The sequence below is a fragment of the Siniperca chuatsi genome, linkage group LG7 (assembly GCF_020085105.1).
Source record: "Siniperca chuatsi isolate FFG_IHB_CAS linkage group LG7, ASM2008510v1, whole genome shotgun sequence".
NCBI lineage: Eukaryota > Metazoa > Chordata > Actinopteri > Centrarchiformes > Sinipercidae > Siniperca > Siniperca chuatsi.
Window position 1 is genome coordinate 2,319,834 of NC_058048.1, and position 20,949 is coordinate 2,340,782.

Sequence of the window (20,949 nt, forward strand, 5' to 3'; positions counted from 1 at the left end):
TCAAAGTTCGATGAACTGGTGCATCGCATTGCCCCTCATATCAAGCACAAAAAATTAAAAACACAAGACTCCTTTGGTCGCCCTGCGACGAGTTGGCCACTGTCCAGGGTGTGCCCTGCCTAAGGCCCGAAGTCACTGGGATAGGCTCCAGTCACCCGCGACCCCCTAACGGGGACCAAGCGGTAAAAAATGGATGGATGGATGGAAGACTCCTTTGGATGTAGCTGAAAGGTTGGCTTTGACTATGCACTTTTTAGCTTCAGGATCTTTGGAGCAAAGTATAGCGGCAAATTACAGATTGGGTTGTAGCACCATGTCAGTGATTATTCCTGAGGTGTGTCAAGCTCTATGGAGTAGCCTGCAGCCGCAGTTTGTTGCCTTCCTGTCCCAAGCACAGTGGGCAGACATAGCACAAGATTTCTGGATGATTTGTAACTTTTCACTTACCATCGATGGAAAGCATGTGCAAATCAAAGCACTTCCAAAGTGCGGCAGCGACTACTTCAACTACAAATGAACCCACTCCATTGTTCTCATGGCTACATGTGATGCACAGTACCGCTTCACGATGGTGGACGTGGGGACCTATGGTCATAAAAGTGATGGTGGCCTATTGAAAGACTTCGGTTCGGTTCGAGGCTCATCATTGGAACACTGCTGATACCACCACCAATCACCCTGCCAGGCACAGTTGTCCACAATCCACATGCCTTTGTGGGAGATGCGGTTTTCCCACTGCATCCAAATCTGATGCGTCCATACCCAGGTAATTATTCTTTATCATAATTACGTGAACATCACAATAAATCAAAGTATCTATCACCTGTTCACACATCATAGATAATACATATAATGTCATGTTACTGTGTTGGTATATGTAACTTACATTAGCATAATGATTTTGTTTTGACTGTCATCTTCACGATAATATACTATATTTATAGTCCTGTTACCTCTGTATTTTCACAGGCTCCAACCTCACCATAGAGCAACAGACCTACAACTACCACCATTGCTGGGCACAAAGAAGAATGCTTTTGGTCTCCCAGCATCATGGTGAAATGTGTTCGTCCAATTTGACTGTAGCCCAGAGAACACTGTCCCTACAGTGAAGGCTTGTGATAGTCTACACAACTTCCTGAAATGTACTGACACAGCAAATTCAGCAACCACAAGATACATCCCTGCCAACTACACAGACAGTACAACCCCATCTGGAGACCTCGAGCCAGGTGAGTGGAGGCAGCATGTGGAGGGAGACAACAACCTTCTTGATCCAAGGCAGATGTTCACAGCATGAGCAACACGTGCTGCACTCAACACCCAGCACAACCCCACGACTTTCTTTCAGACACCTGAGGGATGTGTACCATGGCAAGAGGCAGTTGTAAGAAGAGGTCTACTAAGTTGTTGATTTGGATCTATAACATGCTGTGATAATTTGAAGTGCATAATAAAACTTGAAAGCTTGAAAACTTGAAGTGTCATCTATGAAAACTGAAACTATAGATAGATATAGTAAAACAGCAGAGGATATCTATTAAAAAAATCAACAGTATAAGAACAGCAAAAATGTCGGCTCAGAGTACAAGGACACACTGGACAACTCAACTCCTTTTTTGGATTTATTAGTCTTTTCGATGTCCACAGCAGTTACAAAGACAGTTTATCTGGAGTTCATTAGGTTGTTAACCTTTAGGAAAACAACAAAAAGAGAGAAATTATTAGATCATTATTATTATGCTGGATTACTTTTCTCTTAGTCTCACTTTATCAGCGTTAGTGACTTCCAAACAAATCAAAATAAATCAATCATTTACCACTAGTCATTATTATTAATCACATACAAATAAATCAGATAAATTATCAGTACCTCTAAGAAATAATAATTCTGACCCTAATATTCTGAAATTCATACATGCAAGTTATTATACTGATAATGATCATTATGAAACATAACATCATTAACTAGCTCCATCAAATATCACATCTATTAAACACCATTATAATACCAGTTCCATCACATATCAAACCTTATAATGACACCCTTAATCCACACGTTACCACACCAAACGCTAAGTAAGTGAAATAATTAATGCAGCGCCGTCAAAAACCAAAGGCCAAGGAATGTACACCTCAAACGTTCTATAAATGTGAGTCTCTATCGCGGACAGTTTACAAAGGAAGAAATCATATGTACCTACAGCGTCTCTGAGGTCATCTAACGTTGATGCAAACCCTATTTCATATGCAGCTTCCACTTTTCTTTTCCCTGCTGGAATAACTACTTTGTCACACAAAAGAGCACATGCTGGTCTGAATCTAACTTAACCAAGGCCGGCATCTTTCCCCACCTGGATAACCTGGAAGCCTGATTAAATGTTCATTTCATTAACCTGAGACTTCCCCTCACCTGACCTCAGCAGCTCAGCACTGCCCTCGTGTGCGAGATTTCATTATTGGCCTATTTACACACTATATTGAAAAACAACTTGGATTTGAAAAGGAAAAGAAATAAATTCAGCCAATGCCTTGTGTCTTAACAATAAAACACACAGTATAGAACCACAAACAGGGGTTCTAGTATTATTCTAGAATTTTTGTGGGCCCTCCTCACATGAGGGCCCTGCATACTCAGTCCCCTTTTGACCCCCCAGTCCTACACCCCTGACCACAAGTCTAGTTTGCTTCCTCCTGGCAGCATTCTTTTTGCATGCGGTAAAGCATGATGGTGGATTTAAAATTTTGCATCCATCCTTTTTTGTTCTGGTAGCTTCATCAGCATCCCCGCTACCATCCGACCAAATAGTGCCTCTTCATTCTCTTCCTCTCTGTCTCTGTCCAGTCTGTTCAATCTCTCCAATATTGCCTCCTGTACAGGTGTCGGGTGCTCCTTTCTCTTTCTTGACCTTGTAGGAGTCACCGATGAGGTTGGTGACAGGGATGATGGTGCTGTAGACAGAGTCCTGATGAGGAAGAGGATGGTGCAGTTTCTGGGGATGCCAATGCGTCTCCCAGACCAGGCAGAGGAATGTTCCCTGCTGGACAGAGAGGGACTTGTTCAGCAGGGGGACCAGCAGCGATGCACTCCAGCTGCAACACCACAATTTTACTAGATCCTGCACACTGAAACACATAATAGTGACATATTTTAATTATATGAAGAACACTTGGTCAGCATTGATAACACTGGTAATACATATGCAGCTGTAGCTATGTTGCTAACCACTAGCCACACCATGGCCGGTAGCTACCTTGCTAGCTTGTATTGATTGTGGCCACTCGTCTGTCATAGTTTAATGATTTAATAGTTCACATTGCCTCTCCTGGGAACTCTGTGGCACGATGCTTGATGAAGCCAGAGAGCCAATCTAGCATGGAAATAATGGGAGGTATAGGCACTCCCGCCTGCATCGCAGCTCCTGCCTTTCAACTTTCTCTTGGCCTTTACATGTCTGTCTCGCAGATACTTCCACTTTTGACTGCAGGCATTTTTATCTCTCCCAAGTGTTTGCGCGATTTCACGCCAGGAGTTCAACGCCAGTTGGCTGTCTTTGTACTGTTTTAAGATGAATTGTATAAATGAGTAACAGCGGATCTCCTCGCACAACCTCTCTTCAAAACAAGCATCCATTTTTGTCAAGGTGTACAAGGTGTATATATAGATATAGTGTTTTATATTTATATATATATATATATATATATATATATATATATATATATATATATATATATATAGTTTAGTTTAGTAATAAAAACAACAAATTAACAGTTTAACAGCAGAGTATCTATAAAAAATCCACAGTATAAGAACAGTACAAAACACACAGTATAGAACCACAAACAGGGGTTCTAGTATCATTCTAGTATCTTTGTGGGCATTCCTCACCTGATCAGTTGGCACACAGGAAGCCTGGAGCTTTCGGGGCCCCTGAACATGGCAGGATTACCAAGGGAATTTTTACCACTAAAGTAAAATATGTGGTTAGGGTTAATTTAATTGGGTACGGTCCTGCATTGTTCTCCAATGTTGTGGCCCTGACTTGAAGAAGGGCGCTGTGTCAAAATCTACTTTTAAGACCTTGATTATTTGAGTTTATATTGTACTCACATATTCCTCAAGTTGTGTTTAATCAAATTACCACAAACTAACTGACACACAGTGAACCTGGGGCCATGCTGAGTCTGCTGTGTGCTTCGTACTTGATGGGAAAATTTGATGACAGGCTACAAACACTTTGCACAGAGGGCACAGAGGTTGGAAGGGTCAATAGGGGCCCAACAGTTCTCAAGAGGAGGAGGTTTGAGGAGGAGCACAGTAATGACACTTTTGTAGACACCTCTATGTACATTTGAACAACATGCAATAGTAGAGGTTCCTTTGGCAGCAGGTGCAGCTTTGCACATTGGGACACAATAGGCACTGTGAGTTGTCAGTCTGAGGGTTTTCCCTCAAACCTTTTCAGGTCAAGAGCAGAAAACACGATATTTGGCTGACAACCTGATAAAGCACAAACTTCTCAAAGTAACCGCTGAATGCTAGCAACACTTTTGTATCTTTAAATAAGAACTAGGAACTTGTTTTTTTAACTACCAATATTGGGTTCTACCAATAAATGTTAGTAAATCCCCTTGGACTGAATACTTGACATAGTCATTCATAAGATGAAGTGTGTTGAGTCGTTCTTTTTCTTCTTCTCCCATGCTGGCAATCCTGAAGAACAATGAGGTGAGTTACTGTAGTCCTGTCCTGAATGCTGAGACACAGAAACAGCACACATTAAAAGGCGCTGCATAAACTGCAAGTTAAAGTGTCAAGTGTCTTTGGTCTTTTCATAGGAATTTGTTGACAATAACAAAACATTTGAATAACACTAGCCTTGTCCTTTAATTTGAATTTGAGAAACTTTAAGGTTCAGCCGCTTTGAGTTGTGTTACTGCTTGTTTGCTAGAAAATAGAACACGTCCTATATATTGTATATTTCTGTCTTGTATTGCAGCAATTCATAGCACACCCTACTTTTTTTTATTCAAATGAAAGTTAGTGATCAGTGAAGTAGGATCACACAGTCCCCATATTATTAACACTATCTGGTTGCTGCTGTTTACACTGTCGCAGATGCAAATTTAAAAATTGCACTACATACACGTGTATAGGTAAATATGTAAATAACTGTATATATTGTTTTATTTATTGTATTTTATTTTATTTTATTCTTTGCTGAATTTAAATATTTTTATATAGTTCTATGTGTGTAGCATGAAGGTGCTACAACTTTACTGTGCAACCCTCTGTTATAAAATGACAAATAAATGACCTTGATTCCTTCAGTATTTCTCTTTTGTGACCTATGACATTGGTGTATCATGCTGTGCTGCTACTGCGTCCCAGTGTAGCTCGCACTACAGACAGTTGTTGCAGTTGTCAGACATTGTTCCTAACATGGTTCAACAAGCCGCTTAATGAGAGTGACTCTCCCTTGCAAAATGAGTAATAGTTCAGTTTCACTAGAATTTAATTCACTAGAATGTAAACTGGGTTTGGTTGTCTGATGGTAATCAATTTTGGAGTTAGAGAAAATGTTGGACAGCACTAGCTGTATAAGTAGATCTGCCTGTGACCTTATGTTTCCATTCTCTTCACAGGAAACAAGAGAATACGAGGTTTCGATCTGAAGACGCCAGTGTGTGTGCTTCAGTATGGACAAATAATAAGCCTGCTGGCCTTTTCAACGTCTGTCACACTCACACCTTTGGTGACTCCCTTGACACCTCCACCCTGTTCTCTGTACACTGAATATGAGCCTCCCTTTATTTAACCAACAGAGGACACCACACCACCCCTGGAAAGGCTGGGCCACCGGATTATTTTTCTAGCTCTTCAACAGTATCGGTGCAGCAGCAGCAGTTTGTACAGTTTTTAATCCTGTGCTCACATCCTGAGGACTTTCAGTGCAAAGTACCATCTCAGAAAGCAGAGGGAATCAATGCGAAGCTAGTGCCATTAAGTGCATATAACCACAGATGTTATGTCTTGTTATGTACATTATATGCTATATGTCTTCTGCCACCATTTAAAGAACAATGCTTATGGATTTATGGGATGTCTATTAATAGTAAGATCTTACAATTGAAAGTCACAGAAAAACAGCAACATTTGCTTTTATCAGAGTATGACCAAAAATGTTGCTCTTTGAATTGACGCAACCTTCTGAGATCAGAAATCAGAATGTGCCTTAAATAAAAGGCCCTTGAAGGAATATCTTTCGTTCTGAGAGTGAGATGAGAAGATTGCTATTATTCTCATGTCTGTGTGTTAAGTATGCAGCTGTACTTGGTTAGCCTAGCTTCCCCCTAGCTGGGGGAAAGAGTGGGTCAATGCTATTACAGCGCACAAGTTCATTTACACAAAATTGTATCCTACAGATGACTAAAGCCTGTTTCTAACTGACACTTGGGAAAACTGGCCTCTTAATGCACAGTACAGATTCGATAATGAATAAAAGAAACATTAATTCACAAACACAATCAGGAGACGGTTAAAGTTTTATGTTCACATCAAAAGTATCCGTAGTAGACTACATGTATCAAACACATGACTTACAAACTCCGTTGTATATGTCAGCATACACAAATTATTTCCATACTTCCTTATTGTTTAAAACCAAGGCCAAATGTTTATTATACAACATGATCTAAAACTCAGTACCAGAGCTGCAGAGGATAAACAATCACAGTCTCATCTATTCAGGTAACCTGGCCCTGACTTTTCTGCGTGTAAACAACCGCAACTAAACAACTACTGTACTTCAGTGGACTGACTAACACACGCAGCTACATAAGGCCAGGAAGGCACAATAAGCCATATAACCACATCAAAAATTGCACACATAGCTACATGGGCAGTTCAGTCAACAGTAAAGAGAGAGAGAGAGAGAGAAGGGGTGTGCATTTCACTCACTCTACTTGAAGAGGAAGGCCATTCTCCTGTCTTTCATGGTGGCGAAGTGGTCAATAACCATCTTGCAGAATTACCCATTGGCCTTTAGGTCCTCCACAACAGCAGAGTAAATGGATATTTTGGCTAGGTTGACAAGTCTGTCCTGTCCACACGTGTTCCTCAGAGTACCAGCTCTCCTGGTGGCTTGTGAAACAACTTGGTGTACAGCGTAAGTAGCTCATTCCTTAACTGCTGCTCATCAAAGAATGGATATATCTTGATCAGCTGAGACAACTCACTGCTGGTAAATGCAGCAGGCTTGCAGAAACAATCAGAACAGAACAATCTGGAAGTAAAGATGTCGGAAAGATACAACCCAATTCAATTCAATTATATTTATATAGCGCCAATTCATAACAGAAGTTATCTCATTGCACTTTTCCTATAGAGCAGGTCTAGACCGTACTCTTTATAATATTATTTACAGAGACCCAACAAATCCCACCATGAGCAAGCACTTGGCGACAGTGGCAAGGAAAAACTTCTTTTTAACAGGCAGAAACATCTTAAGATGTCGAGTTAGTAACATGCAGTAATGGGATAAAAATGCATACAGGCAGAGAGGTAGAGAAGGAGAGAGGAAAGAGGTGCATCATGGGAAGTCTCCCGGCAGTCTAGGCCTATAGCAGCATAACTAAGGACTCATCCAAGCCAGCCCTAACTATAAGCTTTATCAAAGAGGAAAGTCTTCAGCCTACTCTTAAATGTGGAGATGGTGTCTGCCTCCCGAACCCAAACTGGGACCTGATTCCACAGGAGAGGAGCTTGATAACTGAAGGCTCTGGCTCCCATTCAACTTTTGGAGACTCTAGGAACCACAAGTAACCCTGCAACCTGGGAGCACAGTGTTCTGTGCCTGATTTTTGCAATGTTGCATAGGTGAAAAAAGGCAGTCCTTGAAGTTTGTTTCATGTGGGAGTTAAAGGATAAATCAAAGCTAACTCTGAGGTTCCTTACGGTGGTGCTGGAGGCCAGGGCAATGCCATCTAGAGTAACTATATCTTTAGATAATGTGTCTCGGAGGTGTTCCCTCGTCTCCTTCTTGGTGCTGGTTAAGCCCCTGCTCCAGGTCCTCCCCGCCACGGCAACAATGTTTACGTCGGGGCACAGGTTCTGCTGTCTGGACTGCTTCATCATAAATGCCACTGAACGTCTCATCTGTTCTTGTGGCTTTGAGAGCGCTGACAGAGCTCTTGATCCAATCCTGGCATTTTTTGATGTCCACCTTACTTTGCAGAACCATCGAATAGTGGCTCTGTGAGGCCGAAAATGGACTGAAAGACCCCGAGCACGAAGGAAAAGTCAAAATCCTCAAGTTTTTGCTTCAAGGTTGCACTCTTTGCAATAGTCTCTTTGTCCCATCCCGGTTCTGTCATTATCTTATCGAAAGCGATACATACCCCTTGGTATACGCACAGCTCGATCAACTTCACACAGTAATGCCGATCTCTTAAATGAACGTGAGAAAAAATTGTGAAAGGCATCAAGACTGGCAAAAAACAGTTTGGCTGCTTGAGTGTTATTTGTGCCTTGTACCAAATTTAACTTGTGAGCACAACAGTGGATGAATAGTGCATTAGGGCAGTGGGATTTCTCTAAAGCCTGCACTCCACCGTGCTGTCCACTCATGTCATGCAGCTTGCTCCGTCATAAGTCTGACAAATGAGTTTATTTGTGGGACTGTAGTTTCTGATGGCTCTCATCACACCTGATGTTATAGCTTTTGCATCTCTATCTGAGCTAACATCAAAAAATCCGAGAAAACGTTCACACATACTGCCTTTTTCATTAACATCTGATGATGACAGTGAGTTGGCACTTGTTAGAAATGTCTGATGTGTCATCCACTTCTACAGCAATGAAAGGAGACATGTTTTTTTCTTTATCAGTGTCATCCTGGATAACTCGAGCTATGCTTTCAATGATGTCATTCTGTATGGTGTTTGACATAGCACTGAACCCAACTGAGATCCCAACTGCTCTGCAAGTGTAGTGTCAAACTCTGCAAATGCATGTACCAGCGTCACAAAATTGCCCGTTAGAGCTGCCAGCTGCCTCATTGTGTCCCCTGAATGCTTGTTCTTGGCGTGCAAGATACAAGGCTGCAACAATGACTCTTGTTTTTCTTTACCTGTTCATTGTGCTTCTTTGTGCTAATGCTTCTTGCCAAGTCCAGAGCCTCGTCAATCCTGACCGTCCAAAAAGCTTCAATTTCACAGCACAATATGTGACTTTTGGATTTACCGTGCCTTTCAATTGCCCATGATAGGTTGGTAAGGTCGATGAATCCTGTAGTGGCCCAAGGATTGTTCAGTGAGCACGAATCCTCGTCAAAAAGAAGACATGGCCAGCAAAATAGTTTAGCGCTACTAGCTAGCCACTCCATGCGGACATAACTTTCTTGATTGATTGAAAGTCCAAATCGCTTTTTTCCTCTCCATATGCAGCTCCAGTTTTGGCATTGGCCTGCCGTCAGATTTAATTTTAAGTTGCTGCTGTAACGGTAGTTTAGTAAAATTGTGATAATGGTTACTTAATTTCAGTAACGTTAATAACATGCTATGATTTGATAGGTTTGAGGCCAAAGGGCCGCTGGCTTCCCTTGGCCTGGTCCTGACTAATAACACTTTGGCAGTGGGATGACAGTAGCCTCATCTGATTGGTTAATCATTCAATTTTCTTTTCACCAAGGGATGCCAACTCAGCCCGGCCTCCTCGCAGACATGGCATTAGTCTACAGTAGGAGTGCAATATAGTGTTTCACCAGACATTCATTTAGAGGGGCGCTGTTTCACTCATTGTGAAATACTCAGTGAGAAATGGGGAAGAGATGGTAGCAGCAGCACAGAATTACTGAAACTGTTAAATGAAATATTTTTATTATAATGACAACTACAATCTAAAAAAACAGGGGAAGCCTGGCTTCCCTTGGCCTCTGGGAGAAAATGCTACTGCCACCAACACCTCTAAAGCTGGTTAAAAAACATGTTGTATCTTGTTAATTCGTTCTCAAGCAGAAAAATATAAATGCAACAATTTGTGGTTTTAGGGATGGAACTATTTCTTGACAAACAATACTTTATCCATTTTAACAGTATGCAAATGAAGGTGACATTTGCCTGGATGCTCCATAGTGATTTGCTGAGAAACTGACAAATACTGACAAAGTGTTACAGTGTAACAGGAAGTTTAGCCTTTACCAGGCGTGGAAAATATTTTAGGCCTACAGAGAAGAAGATCATTACTGTAGTTTCTGGGATTCCTATTTTCTTCATTTGCTTTCAAAATTATAGATACAAACAGAAATGAAGCACTGCTTGGAGCAAAGTCATGTAAATTGTCAGAGAATGCTGTAGGTTACTTATTTACACAATGTTTGATATCAAACAGGCTACCTAATATTTGCTAGCATTGACAGGTTCACCGCAATGAGTAAGAGGTGGCAAAGGCAATGTGCACAATGTTGGTAGACGTTTTTTTTTCACTTTGAACAGAGCCAGGCTAGCTGTTTCCCCCTGCTTCCAGTGTTTATGCTAAGCTAGGCTAACCACGTCCTGACTCCAGCTCTGTACTTAACACACAGACATGAAATTGGTATCAATCTTCCCATCTCACTCTCAGAAAGAAAGCAAATAAGAATATTTCCCAGAATGTTGAATGGTTTCTTTAAAAAGCAGTGTTAACATATAAGTTAAGATATGATAATATCATATTATCAATAAACTTTTCCCCATACATAACATCCAATTCCCATGGGGATCATTAAAGTTTCACTTATATTTTAGAAGGAGAATACAGACATTCATATGTAACATGCAGAATTAAAGACAAAGATCTTTTGATTTCTTCTTGGTTTATCAGCATCAGTGTTAGCATTACAAATTGAGTTTAACACTTTTAGTGACAGCCCATGTGTTACATTTTCTATGAAGCAAAAGGAAAATGCACACCGAGTTAAACTCTTGTTCATATTGCCATTGCCTATTTGGAGATTGCGTCTAAATTTAGACCATTGCTGTCGTTCAAACATACCGTTTATATTGTCCTATGATAATATGTATCCATGCAAGCGGGTGTGATGGCAATGATGATAATTAACCTATTTTTGATTCATTGTACATAAAGTACTGATTAAGCTACTTAACAAACATCTTCAATAAAGGTTATTGTTCAGAAAAAAGTGTCTTATTTGCTGAATCCCTAGTCTCCTTGTTTGCAGCTGTAGCTGAGTGAATGATTTGTGTCCATTTGATTGTGTGAGGCTATTTGTATTGCAGAAATTCCAATTTGTTATGCTCATATAGAACCAGTGACGTAAGTGATCTATTGAATAAATTAATTATTGGAAATTTAGTTTGAAAGACACAATTTAAATTAACAGAATGGCTTGACTCTGAATGTGACTGCAGTTGAATTTAACTTTTAACTATAATGTGTTCATGATTGAACTTGTTTTCTGAGCTCAGATTTCTGAGGCACACCTCTATAATAAGAATTATTATAATCATTTCTAATTTGTAATTTTTGGGATACTTAAAGACACTTTACTTGACAAATTAGGTAAGTAAAAAAACTAGAAAACTAAAACAAGTGCAGAATAGTAGTGTAGAGCAAAATCCTGATTTGGTTCATGCTCAGTTTGAAATCTACTAGACTTCTATTTTGGTTTTGGCTGATCTGGTTCTGAATACCTCACCAAACATTTTTGGTTTACAGATGTTAACAGAACATGTGGCTGTCAAAGCCTTATCTTTATCACAGTTATGAAGGACAGCTGGAAATCGAACAACACTATCCCTCTTAGAAGGTTCTTCCATCACACTCATGATTCTGCCCTTTTCTTGTTTTGCACTTTTGAATCTTTGCCTGTGCCCTTCTAAATGTTGACTTGCAGATTGATAACCACTCAAATTCTTTTTTTTTTTTTTTGCTTACATATTAAGTATGTCATTAACAAAAATAAATGTTGAGTGAAATTTAATATGTGCCAATGGGCTGACACCGTCTGCTTAGCCAACCACAGTGAACATATGCACTGTAACGTACCCATATTTAGCCAAGTTTTACATTGTCTAAAAATGTGAACTTGACAGAACACATTTTTGAAAAAGTACCAAAATTATCAGAATCAGAATCAGAAATACTTTATTGATCCCCGAAGGGAAACTCTTTAAATGGTAAATGGTTTACATGGTATTTTCACTGTTGTGTCTTTTTAAGCTATATGAAAAAGGCCTATGATGTCGCAGACTCCCACTGTAATTTAAGTATTTTTTTCTTTTCTTTACAACACTCCAATAATTGCAGTCATACTAAAAGTAATTAATTTTTCCTAGAATTGAATGTGAAATGATCTCTGCCTTCCATTGCATTAAGTTTCTTTGGATCTCCTCTGTGCCTCCAGAAATAAATCAGTAACAGTGTGCGGAAATGAAGAAGTGAAAATAGTCCCATTAAACGTGATAATTAGCTGTGTAATGAAGTCATGACATGAAGCAACTGCAATGCATCTGCTGTTCAACACGATGTATTATGTCTGTCAAGGTAGCAGTATGTCTCTGAGCAGGCATTAATGGATCTTTGAAAACAGTGGAAGCCTGAGAGTACAGGCGTGTAAACGTGCAGCAGAAAACACAACTGTCCATATGACTGGGGGTTTTAATATGAATTATCCAAGAAATCTGAGTGTTGATGTGCAGGTAAACAACCTCAATGCTTGTCACACTGCGCATGGTTCCAGACCTCTGAATTAGTGCCCACATCTCATCATTATGCAATAATAGCAATTCAAAAAGGTCTGGTGTTGTACTCATTGATGGATTTTTCCCTGGTTTTGAAAAACAAACAACAGCCTATACACTGCCAATGCCTTCTTGTATTTCATATGGACATCACTGACATGATATTTCAGCCACAAAAGGGATTTATTAGGTAAAGGTAAAAAAAGTGAACACAGCTTTATGAAACATGTCACATTATCGTCTCCCAATTAGATGATTAGTTAAGTATATAAAAGGAAAATATGCCCTTTATCATAAAAGTCAGGCAACATTTCAGATACACAAGATATGCAAGTTTCCCCATCGAATTATGTTTCTCCTTAACCTTACCTCATCTCTGCAATGCGTAACCATACCTAAACCTAAATTAAGTCCTAACCCCAACCACGGAGGGCAGCATCAGAGGAAACACTACTCAAAGGGGAACCAGACTTCAACCAAAGACCTGGACACACTTTTTATTTTATTTAATGTTTATTTAATCAGGCAGTCGCATTGAGATTAAGATCTCTTTTCCAAGAGAGACCTGAGAACAAGAACATTCAAAAGAACACAAACAAAAACAGAATCAACACAACTACACAGGGAGAGCTAAGCTCAGCTACTGGATCGTGTGCTGTAGTTACAGATTTCAATGAGAGAAGAGATGTGAGGTAGTTTGGACAGTAGAGCTTTATAGATGAGTAACATGAGATGGCTGCAAGGAAGTCCATCCCACCGCCTGATACAGAGAACAATGATGAGTACAGTACAGCGTAACGCACTGTGATACACAGAATTTAACTGCTGTGTGTTGATGGGGCAGCGTGACAATACAGAACATCTCCACAGTCGAGGACAGACATGAAGGTTGACTGCACAAGAGTTTTACGGTTGGAAGAAGACAGACATCCTTTAATTCTGTACAAGAAGCCTAGTTTGATTTTTAAGTGATTTTTGAATCAAATGTTGAATGTGAATCTTGAATGATAGTCTGCTGTCTGCCAGATTCCTAAATATTTGTAGGACTCAGCCAGAGTAATATACTGTAAGTGCCATTTAGAGTTGTAATGGCAGGACAGTCAGAGTCACTGGTGGAGGTGGAGAATACCATGAGCTTTGGGATTAAAGAGTAAAGGCAGACTGAAGACAAGTGAGGGCCTGGGGCATATAAAATAGTATCATCATAAAAAAATGTACATTGAAGTATTGATTTGGAAGTATTATGTTTTTTATGTATATTGAAACAGCAGTGGACCAAGGATAGACCCCAGTGGCAACCCATTTCTGATGGTGAGGTGGCCTGACTGAGTACCATCAGCAACAACAGTTCTCTCTGTAAGGTAAGAGTGGAACCAGTTAAGCGTTTGTAGAGTAGGATTGTATGACCGACAGTATCAAATGCTTTGGAGAGGTCAATGGAGAGGGCAGCACAAAATAGTTTTTTATCTATGAAGGAGACAATGTGATCAGCGACTGACACTGCAGCTGTTATTGTGCTGTGACCCGGGAGAAAACCAGACTGTAGTAAGTTTTGGGAGGCAATAAAGGCACGTAGCTGTAAACTGACCAGGTTTTGCTAAAAAGGGAAGTTTGGATATTGGACAATAGTTGTTGAGACTGGAGACATCACCACTTTTGTGTAACAGTGTTACTGAGGCACTCTTCCATGAAGCTTCCATGAATCATGTTAAAAATGTTTGGTTAAAAATATGTGCTAAATGTGGACAGATTAAGGGGGCACTTAGTTATTCGTATGGGTCAAGATTATCTGCACCAGTGTTTTGCAAGCTTTTAACCTAACCAGAGTTTTGTAAACTTCTGCACTGCTGAGCAGATTAAAAGAAAATGTACACTGTGAGGAAGCTGAGGCGCTGGGGACTCCCTCTGCTGGACTGATATGGTAATTGTCTACAGATGAATCAGCAGACATATTAAATAAAAGACCAGAGGAGAGGAAATGGGGATTAAAAGCTTCAACCATAGAAGATCTATCAGTTATATGATCGTTGTTTGACTTGACATGGGAGGTGATGCTATGCTGTTCCAAAATGTAGTGGAAGTGTCGCAGGCAGAGAGCGCTGACTGACAATAATTTGATCTAGCCTTCCTAGTCATGCCGGGGCAGATGTCTCTCTGGTGCCTAAAGGTTAACCAGTCCGCAGGGGTGCCACTGGATCTAGCCTCGGACCAGACTTTGTCTCTGTTGTGGATGGCGTTGGAGAGTTGTGGGGAGAACCAAGGACTGAATCTGTTTTTAATTCTGTGTTTTTTATAAGGAGCATGTCTGTCAGCAATAACATTAAAAGATTCTGTAATGTTTTCCAGTGCCACGGCAGGATCAGTAATGAAAATGTTATTAATGTCAGAGACTAACAAATCATTTAAAAAATCCTGAAGATTAAAATGCTTGTAATTTCTTGAGGTGATAATTTGAGATTGAGATTTTGGAATTCTAGTATCTCGGACACGAGACGGGACAGTGGTCACTGCAGGTCCCGACCAAGACAGAGGTCCAACACGATATACATCTTTTTCATAAATCACATAAATCTGCCCCCCTTACTTCCTCCATCCCATCTATAGAAGTCGGGTCCATCTACAGTAATGGCATTCTTTGGGATCTTAGGGCAGAGCCATGTTTCAGTCAGAACCAGGACGTCTGAACGTATGAAGCAAAACGTGAATGTAGTCGAGCTTTGGGAGCAGGCTTCTGATGTTTAAATGTAACAGTCAGGAGATGAGTCCAGTGTAACGTACTCCTTAGAGCTAGTAAAGGCCAGACGAGTGGGCTCGGTACACACATGCCTAGACGGCCAGATGTATGCATACCGGGAATGGTGTGTACAGCGGACTGACTGAGATGGAAGTGTCCGTAGTGGGAGAATTTGCAGGGTCGTCCTGGCTCCTCGCGAACAACGGAACTGATGCACGGGAAACCAATGTGACTGGTGCTAGGACCCCGGGGACGTCAATAGTATTGGGACTGGTCACAGCAAGTGTGTTGGCTACCTGTATGCCACCGCATGTAAATAAGTGGGTTTGTCCCGGGGGGGTCCAGACAAGGTGCCTTCTTAACATTTGCACAGCACAGCACACGACTGCTGCTGTCTACTGTAGATGCAAATGTTTTTCACAACTGGTTATTCTTACCATGTTTTCAGTATGTAGTGCATTAACGCTGGACAAACTTACTACATGATGGCAATATGCTCACGCAGTTGACACTGTGGACTCCACTTGATTTAAACCAAGCCTAGCTGACTTTTCAGCAGACATGTTGGCAGCAGCAGGCTGAGAAAGGGTCATCTGTGCCAGCAGCTACTGCTTTATTCAACAGGAAACTCCAAAGCACACTAGCCTGGCTCAGTCGTCAGTGCTGCCCCTTCTGTAGGACATTAGTGTCCACATTCATCGCCTCCTTAATCTAAAACGGTGTTCACGTGGTACATTTCTAAGATTTTTCTGCCGTAATTTACGAATGAACTGGGCGATTCCAGATTTCACGCACATGTTGACTGGGACGACACAATGAGAAAACAATGACTAGCTCAGCACGGGCTCTCCTCCATGTCGTCCATTCTGCCTTTCACTTCCTGCCTCATTCTGCAGAATCACATGACTGCAAACAACGTAGCTACTCGTGATCCTGTGGGTGAGTTTCTCCTACAGCTCATACAGAGGCTTCGCATCTGAAAATGCCAGGAGAAAACAAAAGCGCCACATTTTGTGCAGCTACCACATCAATTAATACAAGCAGATACATCCTAACTCCCTTTTTTTTAGAAAGTGCTTTCAAAAACAGTCTACAGCTGTCTATAATATAAAAAGCTGCATCTTTTCAGTACCAGTATCTGTGGTGACCGCGCCTCCTCAGTTCTTGGCTGATTAGCTGGGCTCGCTGTATTCTTTATGGTCGCAGACGTTAGGTCGGGTGGGAACGGCTAACGTGGCTCCTCAAATTCGTTGTATTACCAAAGTATTTAATTTTCGAGAGGCAGACTTTACACACAGTGTGCGTCTTGTCCAGTTCATGCTTCCCAGTAGGTTCAGAAAATCTGAAATGTGCCCAGATGTCCACTTTCAAAATACTGGGAGTGTTTTTTATCACTGGCAGCTGATCTCTGCCTCCCTCCACCATATCTCCCAACATAAAAAAGTAACACGGTGTAGTCCCTCATTCGTCCAGGAGTGTTCTATCGTAGAAAAGGTTTCAGTCGTAGTCATCTGGACACTGTTTTCAGAATCAAGACGTTTCGGCTCCCATCCGGAAGTCATTCTCAATTGTGAAAAAATTGGACGGGAACTGGAAATTTAAGCTACTCTGTGTTACATAAGCCCCGCCCTCAGGAAGGAATCTGCCTGAGTATCTGTTAATAGCTAGTTTCACCTGAAACTGACCTAATACTTTCAAGATGGCCCAGTAATCAGTAATCAGGCCTATTGTTCTCTGGCTGCATCTACCTCATCGCTGTTAAGTGCCTGATTAGCATGTACATGCTAATCAGGCACTTAACTAGCTATTAACAGATACTCAGGCAGATTCCCTCCTGAGGGCGGGGCTTATGTAACACAGAGTAGCTTAAATTTCCAGTTCCCGTCCAATTTTTTCACAATTGAGAATGTCTTCCGGATGGGAGCCGAAACGTCTTGATTCTGAAAACAGTGTCCAGATGACTACGACTGAAACCTTTTCTACGATAAAAAAGTAACGTTAGCCTAACGTTCGCCCACAATTCAATGCAAGAGAGCGGCGTTGCAACGTAACTTTACAACTTTATTGTCCAACCAAGGCCGGAAAATCAACAATCAGATCTTCACATCTGCATCATGATGCATCTTAGAATGAAGAAATTCCCACACCTCTAATCATCAGTATAGTGATAACTTCCTTTTAGCCAAAAATTACACACACACACACACACATACTGTATACCTTTTTATTCAATTCCTTCCAAGTATTCACTACACATATGAGTCTGGACAGACATGGATGTAGCTGAAACTTGACTGGTTGGCGGCGGCATACAACCGTGGGGCGGTAATTCTAGTTTCTATTATCGTAGAACTTGTGAGCATTGAAAATTATAGTTTTAAATTCAACAAACTGTAACCCTCGACCCCCCGACGTTCTGACGTTCTGACCCCCTGACGTTCTGACCCCCCTGACGTTCTGACCCACCGACGTTCTGACGTTCTGACCCCGGCGTTCTGGACGTTCTGACCCCCGACGTTCTGACCCCGGCGTTTCTGACCCCTGACGTTCTGACCCCCTGACGTTCTGACCCCGACGTTCTGACGTTCTGACCCCTGACGTTCTGACCCCTGACGCCTGACCCCGACGTTCTGACCCCTGACGTTCTGGACGTTCTGACCCCTGACGTTCTGACCCCTGACGTTCTGACCCCTGGACGTTTCTGACCCCTGACGTTCTGACGCGTTCTGACGTTCTGACGTTCTGACCCCGACGTTCTGACGTTCTGACCCCTGACGTTCTGACGTTCTGACCCCTGACGTTCTGACCCCTGACATTCTGACGTTCTGACCCCTGACGTTCTGACCCCCGACGTTCTGACCCCTGACGTTCTGACCCCCTGACGTTCTGACGTTCTGACCCCTGACGTTCTGACCCCCGACGTTCTGACCCCCGACCCCCGACGTTCTGACCCCTGACGTTCTGACCCCTGACGTTCTGACGTTCTGACCCCTGACGTTCTGACCCCGACGTTCTGACCCCGGCGTTCTGACCCCTGACGTTCTGACGTTTCTGACCCCTGGCGTTCTGACCCCGACGTTCTGACCCCTGACGTTCTGACCCCGACGTTCTGACCCCCGACGTTCTGACCCCTGACGTTCTGACGTTCTGACCCCTGACGTTCTGACCCCCCGACGTTCTGACCCCCTGACGTTCTGACCCCCTGACGTTCTGACCCCCTGACGTTCTGACCTGCTGTGTGGGGCTCAAGGACGTAGGTTTGTGAAGGCTAATAACACAGATCATTTTGGATTAAATCAACTAAAGCCAACATTAGAATATCTGAATGGGTCCTTTTTTACGTTTCTATGTACACATAGTACACATTGAGCACACTTTCCTGAGGTGATGATAAAATTGAATGGTAAGAATCCATTTGGCCAACTACTCAAACACAACAGATCACTGCCTCCCTCTGCTGGCAAGGGCTACAAATTACCCATCATCCCTGAGTAAGGGATGTGGCTTAGGCATCATCATAAACAACCTGGCATAACATGTTTACTTTTTCCTTAGTCTCCATGATTATCTGGAATAGTTTTTGATTGGATGTTTGTATTCCTATTAGTAGGAAGACTCAAAATGATGAATGTTGTGTTATTGTTTATCATCTCTCCGTATGATCTTTCATGTTGTGACAAATGTGTTACACTTTGTCCCAGTTTCTGAAAAAGCTATGTATAATATATACAGAACTGTTACATATGGAATCATATAGGGGACTATATTCAAATGATAATGTAAACTTGGAAATGTGATTCCACAATAGCATTCTAATTTGTTATTCGAGTAAAAATGAAAATATAATAATCCAATTAGCATTTTCATTTCCACATACTCGTATGGGCGTTCTATGACCACATTAAAATGAAAATGGAAAAGCTGTTTGACATTTAATTTTCAAAGTCGTACCCCGCTGTACACTGGCCAGTATTCAAATGCAACAAGCGAAACAGCGCCCCCAGTCTGTTGCATTTACATTTACATCTCACCACTCTCTTTTGGGGTCAACATGAAAATGAAAACTGTCAGTGCTCTCATCAAGGCGGGGCTTCAGTTAGGACGTCACTTCCTGGTTCATTAACATTCTACCTACAGACCTGGGCAGGTCTATCATTTTCCCAACCTACTTTAGATGAAACCACGTGCACCTCCATATGAGGAAAGCCTTGGCGGCATATGACAGATTAATTTACTGTTTATTAGACCAGAAATGAGACAAGAATTAGTTTGGAAAAAACAATAGACGCCACCAGCCGTGTTTCTGGGGACTACTGTACAAAACACAACTTTATTCACTGATTTTGGTGAAACTGGATCATATTATATGAAGAAAATAGTTTCTGGTGTTCCCTCTGATGTCCTCCGGCTGCTCTTTTCCATTTTCATTTTAATATGGTCGTAGAACGCCCATAAGAGTATGTGAAAATGAAAACTGGACTGTTTCATTTTCATTTTTACTCAGACAACACATACATATGTGGAAAATTATAATGCTATTGTGGAATTACATTTTCATTTCCAAGTTTACATTATCATTTGAATAGAGTCACCTATACGCTTCCATAGCTACAAGGTGAGATCTTGTGAAGGCCCTGCTGCTGTTGGTTCAGCAGTGTTCTCACCTCTGTTGTACAGGTGGGTCATCAGCGCCAACTGGAAACACACATTGTAGGCTCCATGGTTCCAATCTGTAAAATCCAGGCAATGTCAGCCACTCTTTCCCCCCACAGGCACGCATTTGACTATGTTGTGCTGTTAGCCCTCTTTGTTTTCCTTTCTTTTATTACAAAGAATGGAAAGCCTTACGTTCACACCCTCACACACACCTAACATAAGCACACACTTCAGGGCTGTTTTGTTATTTTTGCTCAATCACTTTGCCCAGTGATGTATCTCCCATTTTGCATATTTTTGTTTAGTCGATAGCATACTCAGAAGACAGAAGCTGTACTGCTAGTGGTGCTTGTGGTGGCTAGTACTAATAGTTGTGGAAAGATGTGTAATAATACCAGTCCTATTAGAGTTAGTTGCAGACACAAGTAGTGCTGGTAGTTGTAAAAACAATAGGCCCACTACTGTGACAGAAGCAGCTGTGCCAATGCAACAGTGAAACTGAAAATGGTCATTTTAGGAGCAGTAACAGTGGTAAAAGTGCGAGCTGCAGGCAACAGAGGTAGTAATTCAACTGTAGAAGCTAATGGCGGACTTTGAGAAAGAGGTATCACTAATGTCCGTCTGGAATAGGGCTATCAATACAAGCAGCAGTTAATATGACTCTCAGCGCAGTATGGAGACAGTAGCAGAAGTAGGCTGTGACAGGGATAGTGATAGGCCTATCTATTAGTATAATTCCAGTACAGTAGTAGTGGCCGAATATAATGTACACAATCTATTCGCTCCTTGTTACAATGTATGTATCCTCATCTATATCC

The 20,949-nt window shown here is 41.5% G+C and overlaps 1 protein-coding gene and 1 long non-coding RNA gene across 7 annotated transcripts in view; one reads left to right on the forward strand and one right to left on the reverse strand.

The window, feature by feature from the left end:
- Window positions 1-7,437, forward strand: part of sez6b (seizure related 6 homolog b) — a 313,597-nt gene extending 306,160 nt beyond the window's left edge. For 4 of the 6 annotated variants that reach the window (XM_044201746.1, XM_044201743.1, XM_044201741.1 and 1 more), the window contains 2 exons: window positions 4,721-4,729; window positions 5,647-7,437. In XM_044201746.1, coding sequence (XP_044057681.1) covers window positions 4,721-4,729; window positions 5,647-5,676 — 39 coding nt within the window. In that variant the 3' untranslated portion in view covers window positions 5,677-7,437. Of the gene's footprint in view, window positions 1-969; window positions 1,462-4,720; window positions 4,730-5,646 lie in introns of those variants that run through there. The other 2 variants (XM_044201744.1, XM_044201745.1) reach the window with 2 other exon arrangements.
- LOC122878661 lies at window positions 1,613-20,822 on the reverse strand. The gene is made up of 2 exons (XR_006378518.1): window positions 20,140-20,822; window positions 1,613-3,126 (listed from the first exon to the last, which is right to left on the reverse strand). It is a non-coding gene; the product is annotated as an uncharacterized LOC122878661 (long non-coding RNA).
- Between the last annotated feature and the right edge of the window lie 127 nt (window positions 20,823-20,949).